Source organism: Cricetulus griseus, chromosome 3 (genome assembly GCF_003668045.3).
Source record: "Cricetulus griseus strain 17A/GY chromosome 3, alternate assembly CriGri-PICRH-1.0, whole genome shotgun sequence".
In the NCBI taxonomy this organism is placed as follows: Eukaryota; Metazoa; Chordata; class Mammalia; order Rodentia; family Cricetidae; genus Cricetulus; species Cricetulus griseus.
This window is the reverse complement of record NC_048596.1, coordinates 128,899,049-128,917,281: the sequence shown is the minus strand read 5'-3', so window position 1 is coordinate 128,917,281 and position 18,233 is coordinate 128,899,049. Positions and strand designations below refer to the sequence as shown.

The 18,233-nt window shown below is 47.1% G+C and overlaps 1 protein-coding gene across 1 annotated transcript in view; it reads left to right on the top strand.

Annotated features, from left to right (window-relative positions):
* The window catches only part of Fam169b (family with sequence similarity 169 member B), an 84,418-nt gene that overhangs the window by 24,243 nt on the left and 41,942 nt on the right, over positions 1-18,233 (top strand). The window contains exon 4 of the mRNA XM_035442459.1: positions 17,399-17,484. Coding sequence (XP_035298350.1) covers positions 17,399-17,484 — 86 coding nt within the window. The remainder of the gene's footprint in view (positions 1-17,398; positions 17,485-18,233) is intronic.

Sequence of the window (18,233 nt, the reverse complement as noted above, 5' to 3'; positions counted from 1 at the left end):
AAAACCAGGGGTCTTGATTTTTTGTTGTATACAATGTATGAAGTTCAAATATTTAGGGAATGTTGGCAGTGTCCATTGTTAAATTTGGAAGACTATTAAGGTAGACTGGCTTGCTTTCAACTTTTAGGGACCCAGTGGTACCTTCTTATTTTATTGAGACATGGGTCTCCCACCACAGTCTGTCCCCAGAGCTGCTTTTGGGCTCACCCTTGCTGTCCTTATTAACAGCAGTTTACGGAGCTGTGGGCACTGTCTGGGCTACCATTGGGGCATCACCATGACCCTGTGGAATGAAGGGGTCATTCTCATCACAGCGAATGAGGGCCTCAGAGCGGTCAAGTGACTAGCCAAAGGCCTCCAGCTAGAGTATGGGAGGTTCTGTTTCTGGTGGCAATGGTTATAGGGTCTGTGACTCATTTATCATCCCCTGCAGTTACAGAGAAACTATTTGGGACAGGCTTTTGTGACAGCTCCATGGGGTGAGGTCTCTGCAGAGAGGCATACTCATGGTCAATTGCGTCTTTTTTTTTTTCCCTGAGACAGGGTTTCTCTGTGTAGCTCTGGCTGTTCTGGATCTCATTTTGTAGACCAGGCTGGCTTCAAACTCACAGAGATCCACCTGCCTCTGTCTCCCAAGTGCTGGGATTAAAGGCACGTGCCACCACTACCCTGCCGTCAGTTTGCATTTTAGGCAGAGGCTGGGGGTGCTGGCAGCGAGCAGCCTGCAGTGGAGAGGACTAGCTGGTTGGTCTGCCTGAACTCAGAGCACCAGCAAGCTGATAGGAGGCACCTTACCTCTGACCTCACAGGAAACAATCCTATGTGACATTTTTCTTGTTTGTTTTGCCTTCTTACAATGCCAAGCATTGCCGGGCCTTGGTGGCGCACGCCTTAATCCCAGCACTCGGGAGGCAGAGGCAGGCAGATCTCTGTGAGTTCAAGGCCAGCTTGGTCTCCAGAGGGAGTGCCAGGATAGGCTCTGAAGCTACACAGAGAAACCCTGTCTCGAAAACCACTCCCCCCTCCCCCCCCCAAAAAAAACAATGCCAAGCATTGCTTTCCAGTAAGAGGTAACAATTCTAGTCCACTGGTAACAAACTTTTTAATTAGTTAGGTCTCCTTACATGTTGACATTGTGGGATTCTAGTTCTTTTTTTTTTTTTAAGATTTTATTTATTTATTATGTATACAAGATTCTGCTTCCACATATATCTGCACACCAGAAGAGGGCACCAGATCTCATAATGGATGGTTGTGAGCCTCCATGTGGTTGCTGGGAATTGAACTCAGGACCTCTGGAAGAGCAGTCAGTGCTCTTAACCGCTGAGCCATCTCTCCAGCCTGGGATTCTAGGTCTTTTAACTACTACTTCCCTGGAGAAATGTTTTTGCTTGCCACCTGACTGTCTGTCCGGAGTGTGTTCTCAGAGGATCCCTTATTTGACTGGTGTCACCAAGTCTAAGGTAATATCTTTGGGGACAAGCTGTTCAAAAGTATGTAAGACTTCTTGCTTCTCTTCTTGTTAAATGTGAAACATCAGTGTGCCTGGCTAGTTGTCTGGGTGTTGTGGTTGTGGTGCCAGAGCCTTCCTATTGCCCCAGGGCTGACAGAGGCTGTGTGAGAGCTCTCTGATCACAGTGAGGGTACCTCCTCTCTCTCCCTCCAGCCAGCTGAGCCTTGACTGCCCTGAAGAGAGGGTCCATGGTAACCTCAGGCTTTTGGTCTTTTTTCTTTTTCCTTTCCTTTCCTTTCCTTTCCTTTCCTTTCCTTTCCTTTCCTTTCCCTTTTCCCTTTTCCCTTTTCCCTTTTCCCTTTTCCCTCTTCCCTTTCCCTTTTTCCCTTTCCCTTTCCCTTTCCCTTTTTCCCTTTCCCTTTCCCTTTTCCCTTTCCCTTTCCCTTTTTCCTTTTCCCTTTCCCTTTTTCCCTTTCCCTTTCCCTTTCCCTTTCCTCCTCCCTCCCTCCTTCCCTCCCTCCCTCCCTCCCTCCCTCCTTCCTTCTTTCTTTCTTTCTTTCTTTCTGGTTTTTCAAGACAGGGTGTCTCTGTGTAGCTTTGGAGCCTATCCTGGCACTCGCTCTGTAGACCAGGCTGGCCTCGAACTCACAGAGATTTGCCTGCCTCTGCCTCCCAAGTGCTGGGATTAAAGGCGTGTACCACCAATGCCTAGATTCTTTTTTCTTTTTCTTTTTGTTTTTTTCAGACAGGTTTTCTCTGTAGCTTTTGGAGCCTATTCTGGAGTTTGTTCTGTAGACCAGGCTAGCCTCTAACTCAGAGATCCACCTGCCTCTGCCTCCCCAGTGTTGAGATTAAAGATGTGTGCCACCACCACCCGGGGCAACCTCAGGCATTTGACACTACCTTGAGTTTGCAACCCTCCTACCAGGGGAGAAGAGGAGTCCTTGGATGCACAGATTATGAAAAACTCTTAAAAGGTTGATTTTAGAAAAATGTCCATATATCAGCAGCTCCCACACACCATTTAGACATTGCACATGAACCTGGTTATAGTCTTTAAAGATGGTCTGAGGGATGTAAACATATGATGGATTCTTAGAAGTCTGCTTCCCATTTGCACTGTACCTAATTTTCTGTTTTTTTTTTTAAATTTTATATCCTAATACATATTCATAATTGCTGAGAAATCTCACTGTGGCCCCATGCACGTATGCAAGTGTGCTTTTAATAAAGTTTCCAAGTGACTTCCTGCTGCCATGGGCTCCATCATTGCAGCTGCAACTCTTCATGATTTCAGACAAGCACTCGTTTTCTTGATGCCCCATGCACCCTACTGCAGTGTTTAGAAAGCATCTTGAGTTCTTCACAGGATGTACACCTTGGGACTTGAGACTTTCGGATTCCATGGTACAAGGATTCTTCACAGCTATGCCCAGTGTGTCATTTACCCTTGTCCAGAGCTGTGTCTATGGAAGAAGGGAATTGCTGGCTCCTGTGCCATTATCTTTACATTGTGGTGAAGGCAGATGCGTGTTTAAATGGGAGCTAAAGGGACCAGAGGCTGTTTGATCGGCCCTGCGTATGAGTTAATTATTGATAACTGTGTGTGAGTTAATTATTGATAAGCTGGTTGACTCCATTACAGTGACTTCCGATAAGTCTGTAAGCAAATGAAAAACATCCTGGAAGGGGCAGCTTCCCCAGTGGCCAGCAGTTGATGCTATGGCATCCTGCTCAAACATGAGGGATGAAGCCTCCACCGCATTCCCTGTAGGAAATTGTAAATGCATTCCACAAAAAGGTGGCTTTAGTAGCAGGCACGCTTGTCTCTGCTGCTGGTATTTACTCTGGTTTTCTACATAGCTGCTGGTTTTTATTCCCTAAAAGGAAGTGGACAAAGGCACTCATCCCAGCTTCCTATATGGCCTTGGCTTCCCAAGGGCCTTTATATATGTCTTCATGCTTTACTGCCCTCTTTTTAAATTAGTAATTGATCTCAAGTGTTTATGAACATTAGAAAGTAAGTCCTCATGCCAAATGTAAGGTGGCTTTCTCCCCACCTTCTCTAGTAAATCCAAAGCACTCACTTTAGTGTCCATGATTGCCACCACTGATGACCTTTGCTTTTTCTTCTTGTGTCTGCATATGCAATAGGATGCACATGGACTTGGGTGTCAAGTGAAGTCACGTAAAATCTTGGTTCAGCTAGTGCTTGGTTCAGCTTGGGTGCCTGTGTGTGTCAGCTGGGCTGTTTGGCTTCTCTGAGCATAGGTTCATCATTTACAAACAGAACATCTTATATTTCTCAGGGCATTTGTGGAAACTGAATGACTTGGGGCAGAAAGTATGATGCTTTGGGACCATTCTAGCAGAGAGCAGGATGCCCGTGGTCCCCCACAGCGAGCCCTGGTTTACTCTTCATCTTTGCGTTTTCATTGTATGAGAGGCCAGGCTCATGCGTTAATCTCTGGCCAAACTCTATGAGGGGGAATTCTGTCCCCAACAGATTCTGCTTGCCACACCACAGGTAGTCTAGTTTGACTTTTGAAGTACATTAATAGTAAGATTGTTCTACACACCCCAAACTGCCTACTGGGTAAATGTCATGTACTTGATCCTAAAACACCATCTGATCAGGGTTAGGCTCAGGGGTCACATCGCACATGGCCATCCTGGGTAAAAATGATAGGCATTGGAAAGGGGGTGGGGGTTGGCAGGGGAGGGCACCTGTTGTGATTCAGTGCTGCTAGGAGGGAAGAAGATAGTGTTTCTAATGACTTCCTTTGCCAGTCAGGCTATGTCTGTACAAATGGTGTTTGTCCATGGAGTGTTGAAGGGGCAAAGGGAGGGGTGAAGTGGTGTCTGAGGGGACCAGGATGCAGATAAGGCATGTACGTGTGGGGCGATGGTCCAAGGCTCCTGGTGGGAGCTGGAGCGATGGCTCAGTGGTTAAAAGCATTTGCCAGGGTTTGAATCCTGGCATAGAACAAGCCAGGTATCACACATCTTTTTTTCTTTTTTTTTAAAAAGATTTTATTTATTTATTATGTATATAGTTATCTGCACGAATGCTTACTCACCAGAAGAGGGCACCAGATCTCATTACAGATGGTTGTGAGCCACTATATGGTTGCTGGGAATTGAATCTGGGTCCTCTGGAAGAGCAGCCAGTGCTCTTAACCTCTGAGCCATCTCTCCAGCCCAGTATCGAACATCTTGAACTCTAGTTTAAAGAGCTGATGTCCTCTTCTGACTTCTGCATGTATGCGTGCGCACGCGCTCGCGCGCGCACACACACACACATACACACACACACACACACACACACACACACACACACACACACACACACACTCTTACATACACAGATGAATAAACAACCAGATGGTGACCTTTGAAGTTATGCTGAAATTCTGAGGGCCAGGGCTCTGCAAGATGGGTTTTAGGTACCGTGGTTGTCTTTCAAAAGGAGAAAATGGGTCATCTTGGAATAATTCTAATTCAATTCTGAACATACCAATTTACCTCTATTTCAAATATATCAACATTTAATTCTAGATTTTATTTTCACTTCCTGAGAACCTGTCTTTATTGCTTGACTAACTACTAATCTCAGTTTAAAAGAAGAAGGAGCAGACTTCCAGCCAGATGCTCTGAGCTAGGGTGAGATGGATCTTCGTAAGACTTTGATCTGTAGGGCAGTGATGCTGTGTTGGTAACCAGGATGCCGAAAGGACAGGTGTGTACAGACAAGCCAATCATAGCATCTGGGAAGATCTGGTCCCTGCACCGCTGGGTGGCTTGGGCCACTAGGGTATGATATGCTGACCATGCCCTGTGTCTCCTTTCTGATCTGGTGCCTTCCACATCTGGGACATGCTGGTGGGTGTGACCTCTTCAAGGACACTCCTTCTCTTGTTTGGGGTTGCCTATTTCTTGTTCCTTATTGTCTGCTTGTTGCTTCTGTGGTGTTTCTTCAGAGAAGTGGATTGTGCAGTAACAGCATGTGACCTTTTAAGGACAAGGCTTGGGGCTTCTTAAAGCCACAGCATCATCTGCTCTTTCTAGTCCTTTCCGAACTCTTTGCTTGCTCTTGGGAAGAGTAGGTTTCAATTCCAGGATCACAGCCATAGGCTCAGGCAGCTGTAGGATAAATTCCATGAGTTTCGAGCTATTTGCCTTTGCAGTGAGGATGGCCCTCTGAGACCATCAAGTATTTCACATTTGTTTTTTGGGTTCTGTTCTCCACAGCTGCAGCCAGTCAGCCTTCCTGTCTCCCTCCCTCATCCCTCCCGCCCTCCCTCCTCCCTTCCTTCCTCTGTCCCTCCCTTCTCTCTGTCTCTGTCTCCTGTGTGTGTGTGTGTGTGTGTGTGTGTGTGTGTGTGTGTGTGTGTGAGAGAGAGAGAGAGAGAGAGAGAGAGAGAGAGAGAGAGAGAGAGAGAGAGAGAGAGAGAGAATATGTATGGAAGTCAGAGGGCAGCCTGGGAGTTGGTCTTTATCATTCATCTTGTTTGAGACGTGGTCTGTTGTTTGCCACTGTGTCTGCTGGGTTAGCTGGCCTGTGAGCTTCTGGGGATTGTCCTGTCCCTGTCTCCATCTCACCTTATGGATACTTGAGCACTTATGTAGCATTGCTCTGACTCTGTATGACCCTATGGTCATACAGGGTCTTTGGGAGCCTGGAGATTGGTCCTTCCTTATGGGACACACCCCTTTTGGGACACACCCCTTATGGGTCACACCTCCTCTCCTTTGCACAGTCACATCTTTGTGACAGAGGGCACTTTCAGATGACAGGCTTATCTGGGAACTGCTGGGCCACATCACTGTTGCCTTCCTCAAGAAACTTGCTGTTAACCTCGTCAGGTTTTTTCTTTTAGCTATCTTCTGACAATGTTTGTTTGACATACATTTTATTTATTTATTTATTTATTAAATAAATAAATAAACCAAGTGACTAATTATCAGCCAGCAGGTTGGTTAAAAGATGACACTCTGTAATTGAATTATGTGACAGAAACACGATACCAGAGTGCTACAGAAGTTTCTAGAAGGTAGAAGTTGGGCTAAAACAAGAAGTGTGAACCCCAAGAAGATGCCTACGGCCACTTCCTTGGCCTTCTGTCTCGGTCTTCTGGTGCCAGGCTCAATGGTGGCATCTGCTTCTCATGCTCACAGAGGCCACTGGCTCCTGTGACCTCCAGAGCTTGGGGACTTGGGCCTTTGGCAGCTCCTGGTGCACCTGGGCTTGCTCCAAAGCAGCCCCCACCCTGGAGAATCTAGCAATGAATCTTACCAGTCTCCTCCCACACCTTGTTTTTTTGAAGGATTCCAGGTTTCTCTTTGCAGTTATCCTATTATGTTATTGGCAATTGCTTACCCTGGCGGCCATAGTGGATGGGAGTAGGAGGGGAAGCACAGAGTTCAGAAGATGCCTGGTGATTATTATTGAGAGTAAGGTGGGACTAGGGCTGGGGGCAAGGGTCCAGGCTCTGCTACAGTGCCCAGCAGACTGCCTTTAGGGTGCTTGGAAGGAAAGTTGGCTTAGATCAGGGACCGGAATAGTCATCCCTGGAGGCTTCCAGTAGCCAGGTCAGGGGTTCAGTGGACTGGCCTGCCACATTTAGGTGACTCAGTGGGAAAGAAATCATTAGGGGGTGGATGAAAGATGAGGATGAAGGGGGTTTGGGCCTGGTCATGTGCTGATGCTAACCATGCTTGATTATTTAGGAGAAATGGTGTCAGGTGGATCAACTGGGGGGCTTTTCCTGCATGATATGGACAGCAATGGTAGCAAGGTATACTATGGGTGGGTGGGGTGGGGGGGAGTTGGGGAGTGGGGGAGTTGGGGGGGGGTGGGGGAAGGGGGAAGGGGGCTAGACCTGGATGCTCTCCTGAGTGGAACTCCTGCTGTAGGTGTCCCATCAGGGTAAGGCAAGTCAGTTTGAAACTGTATATGTCATTGCCCATGGCCCTGGTCATTCCTTGTGTCTGATTTTCTTGCGTAGATCGTAAGAACTGTGAAGGCAGGAAGGGCCACTAGGGTCTTCTGGCTCTGAAAGGTGTGTTATCCCAAAAGGATGTCTGACACGTGTTCCTGAGCCTTCTGCCCAGGGAGCCGTGACACACTGTGGTGACCCAGGCTCAGAAAAAGCAAGCCAGACAGTTCCGGAGACAGGAGACCGACGTGATAGTGTAAACAGCTGTGGCCACACATTGACTTCCCTCATGAGAGTCTGCCTTTCCCCTTGGCTCCCAGGACATTTTGTGACCAAGCGTAACGTTCACTTTTCCAATCGCTGCTAATTTATTTACAGTGTTTGGTGATCGCACGTCATGTGCACCCTGAGAAAAACAAGCAGGGGATTGAAAAATGATGATTTTTTTTTCCTGGAAAAACATGTCCATTATAGCCTGCAGTGACAGAGAGTGCCAAGGCAAACATTTGGATGAAAAGAGAGCCTCTGTGTAGACAGCCCTCTGAGGGGTTGTCTTGGTCCAAGGACTATTGCGACACTAAGAGCAGACCTCTATGTTGCCTTTGGGGCAGGTGGTTAGCTTGCAGAAATGGAGGATCAGATGGGAGCTGCATCCCTGAGGGGTTGGAGGCATTTCTCGGAACAGAATGCCCTTTCTGGGGCATTGCTTATCCCTGAGCAGGCTATCTAGACCTTGAGGATGGCTTAGGGAGGGAGTCTGGGTACCGGGTGGGTAGAGCTGTGGCTTTCTTGAAGGGAGGTAGGAGGGATAGACCGGGATCATCTCAGCTCCTAGCAGAATGAGCTTGTCCATGTGAGTCTCTAGATAAATGGTTTATATGCCTCTAGTAAACTCATAGGTGGCACCTCTGAGATGCTTGTCCTTGTAGCAGAGTCAGCAGAGGAAAAGTATAATTGTTCTGGCTTGGGAATATTAACCACCCCCTCCCCAGACTCCAATACAGAGATGTGGAGTAGGCTGTCTCCTTCAGGGTTCCCTGGGCTAGCAGACACCCTGTTGGCATCTGGGACCCAGGAGACCTAGCAGTTGTCAGTTTTAGCTGGTACATGGATCTTGTATCATACAAAGGTAGATACCATCCTGGGTTGCATAAGATGGTCTCACCTTGAGCACTGGAGAAACCACATTTAGATAGTTCAGGCTATTTAATGGGGTAGAAAAGGGTGGGCTCCAGCTGGAAACTCAGCTTCTTCTTAGGTACCCACTTCTTTGGGCAACTAAAGTGTCCTATGGCCACAGACACATGTAAATCCCAGAGTTTTGTTTTCATTGGTCTGTGAAGGAAGCAGCTTGGGGATCTCTCACAGTGACAACAGTGTGTTTTGGGAACACCTGTTAGCCATGGTTTGGCCTTTCCTCTCTGTTCCCTGTTAATTTATGGTACTTACCATTAAATGGATTTAACCAAGGGGAAAGAGCATCCTAGGAAGGAATGTCATTCATTCCAAGGAACTCATGGTGTCTGGAAGCCATGGATGCCAAGGAAAATATTTACAGTGTCCAGAATGGGGGTCTTTGACCTGAAGGGCAGGGACACGGATTTGCTTCTAGGCATATGGAAGGTTTTTATCCATGACACTAGGGTGTCTGTTTGCATCTCTGTGCTTTCTGAAACTATGAGAAATTTGGTGAGTTCACTTTGGTCCACCTGGGGAATTTTAAGTTTTGTTTGCTAGATAGACAGACTTTTTCCCCCCTCTTTCCCTGGTATCTCTTAGTTCAGCTGTACTTCAGGATCCAGGGATCACCCTCTCCCTCAACCCCATCTTCCCTGGGTTCAAATCTAGATTCATGAAAACAAAATTACTTTAGACAGGAAAAGCCCAAGGAACATAGAGGCTGGTGCTGTGAAGGTACTTCCAGCCAGATGTTTCTTTCTCTAGGACAAAAGGCGCCCGAGTTCACAGGCATCTGGGGAAGTGTTTGTCCGTTAAGGACAACATCTGTATGGAAATGGTAGCTGGAGTAATGCAATGTGACGGTTGCTATGTCAACGGGTGTCTTTTCCCCTCCCCTTAAATTATTGACCAGCACAGTCAATGTTGCATAAAAGTCATGCAACTCAGTGGAATGTGTTTATGTGCTGGCCTCTGCCAGGACTTTTCGTCACCCCCCCCCCACATGTATTTGCTTTTGGGAAAGATGGCCTGTCACTTTGGTTTAACTCCCCCCCCCACCCCAACCCCAGCACACATATTTCTAGGATTTGTAACAGGCCAGTGGTGACTTAAACTGTGGGGCAGCAATATTGGGAAGTAAGAAGGGCTTGAGGGACTTGAAGCCCTTTTAGTTGTGATGAAGAAGTACAGACCTTGGGGCAGTATGGGAATCCTTTGCAGCTGGCTTGGGGAGGTAAGATGTGTGTTGGGGGGCAGATGAAGGACACTGGTTTCTTTTAATTTTTTTTTTTTTTTTGTGACGATGGCATGGGGCAAGAGCTCTCTCTCTCTTACTCTGGGCTATGTATTCAGCTGCCTGCTGGCTACCCCTTCCCTGCTGTCTGTGTAGCCCAGGTTGGCCTCAAATTCCTAGTAATCCTTCCTCCTCAACCTGAGGGGGGATTACAGACTTGTGACACCATTCTCGGCTTTCTTGGCCGTCTGTCATCGGTATTTCCTGTGGGCCCTTTCTGCCTCCCCCCATCCCCAGCACCTTCTGCTTTGTCAGCGGGATTGCTGTCTGTCAGCCCTTCACTCTGGGGCTGTATCACCTTTAGCCTTCACTTCTCCTCCTGGCCTCTGATTCACCCCTTCCTAACCCATTCTTTACTTGTAAGTCTCAAAACAAAAACAAAAACAAAAACAACAAAACAAACAAACAAAACAAAACAAAACCCAAACCAAAAACAAACCACCCTTCATTTCTACAAATAGCATTTTTAAGTACACACAGCTTTGGGTGCCATAGTTTGTACCTAAGATGCAGAGATTTACCAGTTCCCTCACCTGCATCCATGCACAGCTGTCCCTGTGGTCAGTGCTCGTGCTCTACCGGGACATACATCACAACTATTGCCTACACGAACGTGTCTCAATCTCCCAGAGTCCTCACTCACATTAGACTCTTTCTCCGCAGTGTACATCTTGTGAGCTTGGACACTTGCCTCTTTTTCTTGGTCTCTTCTGTGACTTATTACAAAGCCTGATACCTTGATCCAACCCCTGTGCTCTCCAAGGCTGGACCCTGTCCCATGGCTGGCCACCAGCTGTGGCCTCAAGCTCAGTCTTGGAACATAGTCTCCATCCTTCCCAGCCAGTGCGTGTCATGGCCAGGTTGCCCTGCCGAATCTCTAATGCTGAGTGAACACAGTATCTGGCACATTGATAGAGTTGCTGAAGAAGTACCAGGCTCCCCACTTCCCTCAGTTCGGCAATAGCTTGACAATATTGGCTCTGTTGAATTCTTCCCTTTATAGCCCCCACCACACAGTGTTCTGCTGGCCTCTTCCTTGTGTGGCCTGGCCCCACCTCTATACCACTGTTTTTCTAGACAGAAAACAGTGACCATTATAACCTGTGGTCACAATGCTTAGAAGGGGGGCTTTGGAACCAGCGAGACTCACCACTTTCATTAGTTGCACCAATTATACACATATGAGCACATGTCACAACCCCTGAGCTTCACCTGGGACACAGAATGAGCTTGGTGGCCATGGCATGAGGTGCCACAGCTGCCATTGCACCGAGTGCTTGCTGAGTACATGTACATGCTATTGTGTCAACTGTTGCTACTTTACTATAGGAATCTAATTGTGTCTCTTGCCTTCTTGGAGTCAGAACGGCTGTCAGTCAGCTCCAGAGCATATCCCAGACTAGCCTATTTTCTGTGTAGCCCTGGCTGTCTTGGGACTTGCTTTGTAGACCAGGCTGGCTCAAACTCAGAGATCCACTTGCCTCTGCCTCCCCAGTGCTGGGACTAAAGGTGTGTGCCACGACCACCCGGCCTGCCTTATTCTTTCTTATGTCTTTGGTGTTGGTGTGGCAATTCCGTCTTTTGCCTTGCTGTGTTCTTTCTTTTCTTACCTCTGGGGTGTCTTCCTATGCTCACCGCTGCCCCACTCATTCTTCTGGCCCTTGCACATTCTTCAGGATTCTTGTTTTGAGTGACCCACCTCCTCTCTCTCCTCTCCCGCTGTGCATAGCTTGAGTGTGCTCAGATTTTCTTCTGTTCATGCCCAGGCCTTCTCTCTTTCCTCTAAGCTGGACGTTCCTAGGGTAGAACTCAGGTTTAATCCCCTGAGTGGATGTAGGTAGTCTTTGCACTCAGTGACTCCTCAGAGCGTGTGTGCATCAATGGGGAACTGACAGTACAGAATTGCGACCTGTGGTAGGACTGTATGCCACTTTGGTGCCACCTGCTGGAGCAAGTTGGGAGAGGTGGCGAATGGCCATCCAAGCCCCCTTCCCCTGATGGATATTGCTAATTTGTCATAGCACTCTTTCCTGATTTCAGCCTGAAAATCTGCCCCTGCTTCTGGGTGTCACAGCCTGCCCATTCAAGGTGACCAGGGACCACTAACTTTACCTAACCATGCCATGGAAAACTTGCTTTTTCCAAATGCTTGCTTTGTTTGGTTATTCATTTGGAAGATACTTAGCTTTCTCTCATGAGTAATCTTAGTAGGATACAAGGCTTAAAGATCTCTTTGGGAGCTGGAGAGAAGGCTGTCAGTGAATTCTATACAGGAAGACGGTAGTGAAGAGGGGATGGACAGGGTGACAGATAGCAGACAGACAGACATCTCTGTGTATAATGGAGCAGAAGACTGTCTGGAGAGCAAGTTTCCTAGGCAGAGATGGCCTGTTAAAAAGCTTTTTTTTTTTAATTGCCTCACAGAAGGCTGAAACAACAAAGACTTTTCATCCTGCTTTGCAGAGTTTAAGGCAGGTGGGTGAAATTTCTAGAAACCACAGGAGAATTTCAACACTTTAGGAAATGCACTTTGGTAAGGTACATTCTCCCATGGGACCTGCCATGGAACCATGGGAAGAGGATGCTGTGTTGGCTAAGGATTGGTACATATGCCTAGTGATGGAGGAGCTGGTATTTGAGGTCTGGCTGGCTTTGAAGTCTGGACTCTCCTCCCTACACTAGGTACCCAGGGCTGTGTATGGAGTCGCTGACAACTGCCTTGCTCACTGCTTGTGCTGAAGTCCAACCAATGTCAGAAACTGAACCGGCATTTGCAACTGTCTCTTCCTTATTTCTTTACCCAGCTGCTTGAGTTATCCCGAGTGTAGCCTTGGACTTAGGCTCCTTGACTTGGCTGTGCATTGATTGCTTATCTCATCTGCCTGCTGAAGCCTTACTCAGTAATTCAGGGTTTGTGGCGCTCTCTGGGGACACTGTCCCTTCCCCCGCTGCAGATCTGTCTTCTCATCTGGGTCCTCATGACAGTCAAATTTTAGCACCTCCTTGCCTTGTGTCAGGGCAGCTAGCTGGGCTCTGTCTTTTTCTGCAGGCTGTCAATCCTTGGAGTCAGGAGGGAGGTGGATTCATCAGTCCCTGTGGCCAAGGTTCTGTGGACAGAGTTGGGAGCTCAGCCAAGGGGAGCTGAATTCACTTGATCCCTTCATGCCTGGGATGAATCTGTGCCACTGGGAGTTCACTTAGGGACCTCACTGTCTTAACTTGTTTGAGAAACCTTAGCTTGCCATAGAATAAAAATCCATCAGCAACATCTTCCTTGTGGTTAATGTCACCTGTCAGAGAGGGGGGGGTGGAGGGAGGGAGGGAAGGAGAAAGAGAGAGAGAGAGAGAGAGAGAGAGAGAGAGAGAGAGAGAGAGAGAGAGAGAGAGATTGAGAGATTGAATTGTTGAATTGGTGCCTTGGCAATGCCTTTCATGATGACCTGGCCTGCTGGTCATCTGGTTCCTCTGGTCTAGGGGGTGGGGTTGGGTGGGATGAGGAGTTGAGAACGTGCTGATCTATGTGGTAGTTTTTGGTTTTTGAAGCATAGGTGTTTTGGTTTACATTTTGTTACCCTTAGTGCTGCTAGATCCAGGCCCTGTAGTGAAGGCCCCATGGCACCTGTCAGTCCACCTGGTCCCATCACATGACATGTCCTTGCTGTGCTGTGACAACTTTGGCATGGGCTCTGTTGTCATCTTTCCTGCCTGCATTTCCAGGCACTTGTGTCTCACTGATCAGAAGCTGCTGTGTCCTCCAGGCTGGTTCTGTCCCCCCCCCTCCCCCTGACAGAATTTCTCTGTAACTTTTTGGAGACTGTCCTGGAAATTGCTCTGTAGACCAGGCTGGCCTCCAACTCACAGAGATCTGCCTGCCTCTGCCTCCTGAGTGCTGGGATTAAAATCATGCACTACCACTGCTCAGCCCTGATTCTAGTTTTGAGGACAGGTCTGTTTTAGACGGTTACATTTGATTGGACTCCATTTTTATTGCTATGTACACACTTAGTCATTGAAGAGTTTTGAGAAACATCATGAGGCCAGTTAAATTTATTTGGTAGCAACAGGACTAATGAACACTGTGCTGTGCTCCATGAAACTCAGAAAGTGCCATGTCAGCGTGTTTCTGTTTGAAATGCTATTAGTGAATGGAACATCTGTATTACGGGAATGCAGTATGCTAGGAGACTAACAGTTTTGTTGCTTTACTTTGCTGAGCTGGGAAATAATCCCTGTGGCTGTAGAATGCCTCTGCAAGTTCTAGCAGCTGCCATTTTGGAAATTAATTGCATTGAATAAGTAAATGTGAATGTCAGGCATCTAATTGTCTCTTCTCTCCCAGTCTGCTACATGAAGCTTACAACCATTGTCTGTGATGAGAATTCACCACCAATCAGAAGCTGACAGGCTGGGATAGAGGCTGCTGGTTTTTGGAGGGGAAGAGGCAGGTTGTGAGGCCGGCTTGAATGTCTGGCTTTTGCCTTGTAGCCTGGTCCTCCAGGGTCTCTACCAACATGTCTCAAATAGCAGCATAGGGTGGGAGGGAGCAATGGCTGGTGCTGAGGGGTCCACAATGTTTGTTTTGCTCTTACAAACCCTATGTTAAATGTTCAAGTGACTGGGTTTTGATTCCTTTGTCTCTCCCCCCCCCCCACCAAGTCCTCATTTAGAAAGGGTTGACAGGTGAGATGCATTTAAAAATTCTGTGGCTTCCCAAACCCTTGGAATCTGGTACTTGGCTTGAAAAGTAGTGGGAAAAAGTCTATTAAAAAGACATAAAAGGGGGGCTGGAGAGATGGCTCAGAGGTTAAGGGCACTGACTGGTCTTCTAGAGGACCCTGGTTCAATTCCCAGCATCCACATGACAGCTCACAGCTGTCTGTAAGTAACTCCAGTTCCTGGGGACCCCAACACCAATGCACATAAGATAAAAGTTAATAAAAAAGAGAAATAAAAAAAGACAAAAGATTGTATAAAGCAGCCGGGGGTGGTGGTGCACAACTTTAATCCCAGCACTCGGGAGGCAGAGACAGGCGCATCTCTGTGAGTTCCAGACCAGCCTGGTCTACAAGAGCTACTTCCAGGACAGCCTCCAAAGCCACAGAGAAACCCTGTCTCGAAAAACAAAAAACAAAACAAAAAAACCAAAAAAGATTGCAGAAAGCAAGGAAAGGAACTTTTGTATGTGAGATGAGAGCAAAGAGGCAGAAGCCAGGGTGGGATTTGCCTTCTGAAAAGTGACCACTAAGTAAGGAGACAGGAATGGGACCAGGCAAGGGGCTCCCTTAGTCATTGGAGGCAGGAGGATGAATAGAGATGGGAGCAGGAAGACATGGAGTAATCAACTCATTGATTGACAGTCAGGGAGCTATATATGCCGGCCAACGTTATCTTGGGTATTTCAAACCCAGTCCACCTGGCAGTTAACTAGAAACCTGGGGCGATGTCTTTGGGCAACTCTGGTGTGGAATTTGCGGTGGTATGAATATGTGTCCACATCCAGACTTGGTTCAAAGGATGTTGAGTAAATCAGCAAGGAGGTGGCACTGTTGAGGTGTGGCAAGGTAAGAATGAGGTCAGAGGAAGGAACGCCCCCCCCCTGAGTATTTGCTCCAGGGCCTTCTCCAAAGATACCCCCTCCCCATGTGCTCCCACCACATTGTGAAGCACATCCTGCATCTTCGGTCTTTTCCTGGGTGTGTGGTCCAGAGTGCAGGGCTAGACCCTCTCTCGACTCTTTGTGGCCAGTTGTCTTCAAGCCACCCTCCCTCTCAGGGCTGTGTTGTCCTCAGAATGATGCTGCTCACCGTTTCATTATGGGGCTGGAGGAAGTTCCTGTGAAGGCAGGCCATGCTGAGCCTTGTGCCAAGGCGTTGCTCAACGCACAGGAAGCAGTTCTGCCACTCAGAGCCCATAGATAACATCTGATCTGATGGTGTGTGGGGAGTAAAGACTTGTGCCAATGATTGGAAAGTTTTAAAAAGATGTGTTATTTAAACAAACAAACAAAAAAACCCTACATGTGTGAGTGTTCCCTGCGTGTGAGTCTGGGCACCACATGTACCTGGATTCTGCAGAGGTCAGAATAGGGCATAGATTCTCTGGAACTGGGGTTGTGGACTCTGTGAGCCACAACGTGGGCACTGTAAATCCTGAACCTAGGTCCTCTGATGGGGAATGTGCTGTGTATATTCATCTTATTGATTATTGAATAAAGTACTTGTTTGGCCAATGAGACAGCAAGTTAGACGGGACTAGGAGTCAAAGAGGATTCTGGGAAATGTAGTAGAGAAGTGGTTATCCAGGCAGGAAGTGACATAGCAAGGAGACTCATATTTAAGCAAGGAGAAATAGGAAGTATCCCCCTTTTCCCCTTCCTCCTCCAGCGGCCAATGTGATCCACCGGCAAGAAGGGACGCCAATAAGGCGTCCGATAAGATAAGTCTTATAAAATATATAGATGTATGATAATTGAGACTGAACTAACAGATGAGAATCCTAGTCATTGGCCAAGCAGCATTGTACCTAATACAAGTCTCTTTGTGCATTAATTGGAGCCCTAACTTAGGCGGGTGGCTGGCGTAAAGTACACATGTGGCTGTGGGGCTCGGCGGTTTTGGTGGAAAGATTTATCATAACAGTCCTCTGCAAGAACAGTGAGTGCTTTTTTGGTTTGTTTGTTTTGCTTTTAGAGACAGGGTTTCTCTGTGTAACAGCCATGATTGTACTGGAACTTTCTCTGTAGACCAGGCTGGCCTAGAATTCCCAGAGATCTGCCTACCTCTGCCTCCTGAGTGCTGGGACTAAAGGTATGCGCCACCACTCCTGGCCATTAAGTGTGTTTAATGTTATCTCTTTAACCCCGAATGATTGGACTTTGATATATGTTCCTAATAAGGAAAATGATTTTTTTTTTTTAAAATAAAGGATGGAGTTCCATGTAGCCCAGGCTGGCCTTAAACTTGCTATCTAGCTGAGGATGGCCTTGCACTTCTGACTCTCCTGCCCTACCCCCGTCTTTGCCTTACCCCCATCCTTGGCAGATATGTACACCACTGAAGTCTACATACCTGGTTTATATGGTGGTCAGGGTTTAACCCAGGGCTTCATGCATGTTAGGCAAGCATCCTACCAACTGAGCTATAGCTTCAAGCAAACAAACAAAAAAAATGTAATTCTTATCTCATTGAATGCTTCAGTATTGGTTTGTATTTTGTTTTGTTCAGTGGCATTGGGATATTTCTTTTTCTGAGCCACAGGAGCCACAGACAGGCTACCGGTGAACTGCCTGCCTTGTCCCGCTCAGGTGACTCTTCTGATTTGTGTTCTTATAGAATGCTGCAAACCTGACCCCAGGCTGGGGAGCTCCTGATAAAGCACTTGCATAGTATGTGCAGGGCCCTGAGTTCTATCCCCAGCATCATAAAACAACCCAAATGATGTGTCACCAGATTCACCCACAAAGCACTCAACTTGTTGGTCCACCCCCAGTGAGTTTGTGGTGTGACTCATGCCTTTCTCTTGGTTTTCCTTCAGTTGTGGCTGTATACTTAAAGGAATCCTGGTGGTTCACTGAAGACATCCTAAGAACTTCTGATCCCACAAGGGATGGACTCAGGAAGGTAAGGGAATATGATGTTTTGTTTTGTTTTGTTTTGTTTTTTGAGACAGGGTTTCTCTGTGTAGCTTTGGCGCCTATCCTGGTACTCGCTCTGGAGACCAGGTTGGAATATGATTTTTTAAAGTAATTTTTTATTTAAATTAAAAACAATCTTTCTGGGCGTTGGTGGCACACGCTTTTAATCCCAACACTTGGGAGGCAGAGGCAGGTGGATCTCTGTGAGTTCGAGACCAGCCTGGTCTACAAGAGCTACTTCTAGGACAGCCTCCAAAGCCACAGAGAAACCCTGTCTCGAAAAACCAAAAAAAAAAAAAAAAAATCTCATTTTACATACCATTCCCAGTTCCCTCCCCCTACCATCTCCCCATCCTACCCCCCATTCCAATCCTCAGAGAAGGTGAGGCCTCCCATGGGGGAATCATCAAAGTTTGTCACATCATTTAGGGTAGAAACAAGGTCCTTCCCCCTGTATCTAGGCTGAGAGAGTATCCCTCCATAGGGAATGGGTATCCCTAGTGCATGAACAGACTTTTTGGAGCCCATTCCCTATGTAGGGGATATAATTTTTAATTTTAAGTGAACATTTGCAAACAGGTTTCCCAGGTCTTTTTTTTTTTTTAAAAAAAAACCATACATCTTTTTATTGTTAAGTCAAAGAGGTATCAAAATTAAAAGCAAAACTTACAGGGTAAGACTTAACAAAACTACTAAGGAGCATCAAAGGAAGTGAAAATGGAACTAGGTGCAGGG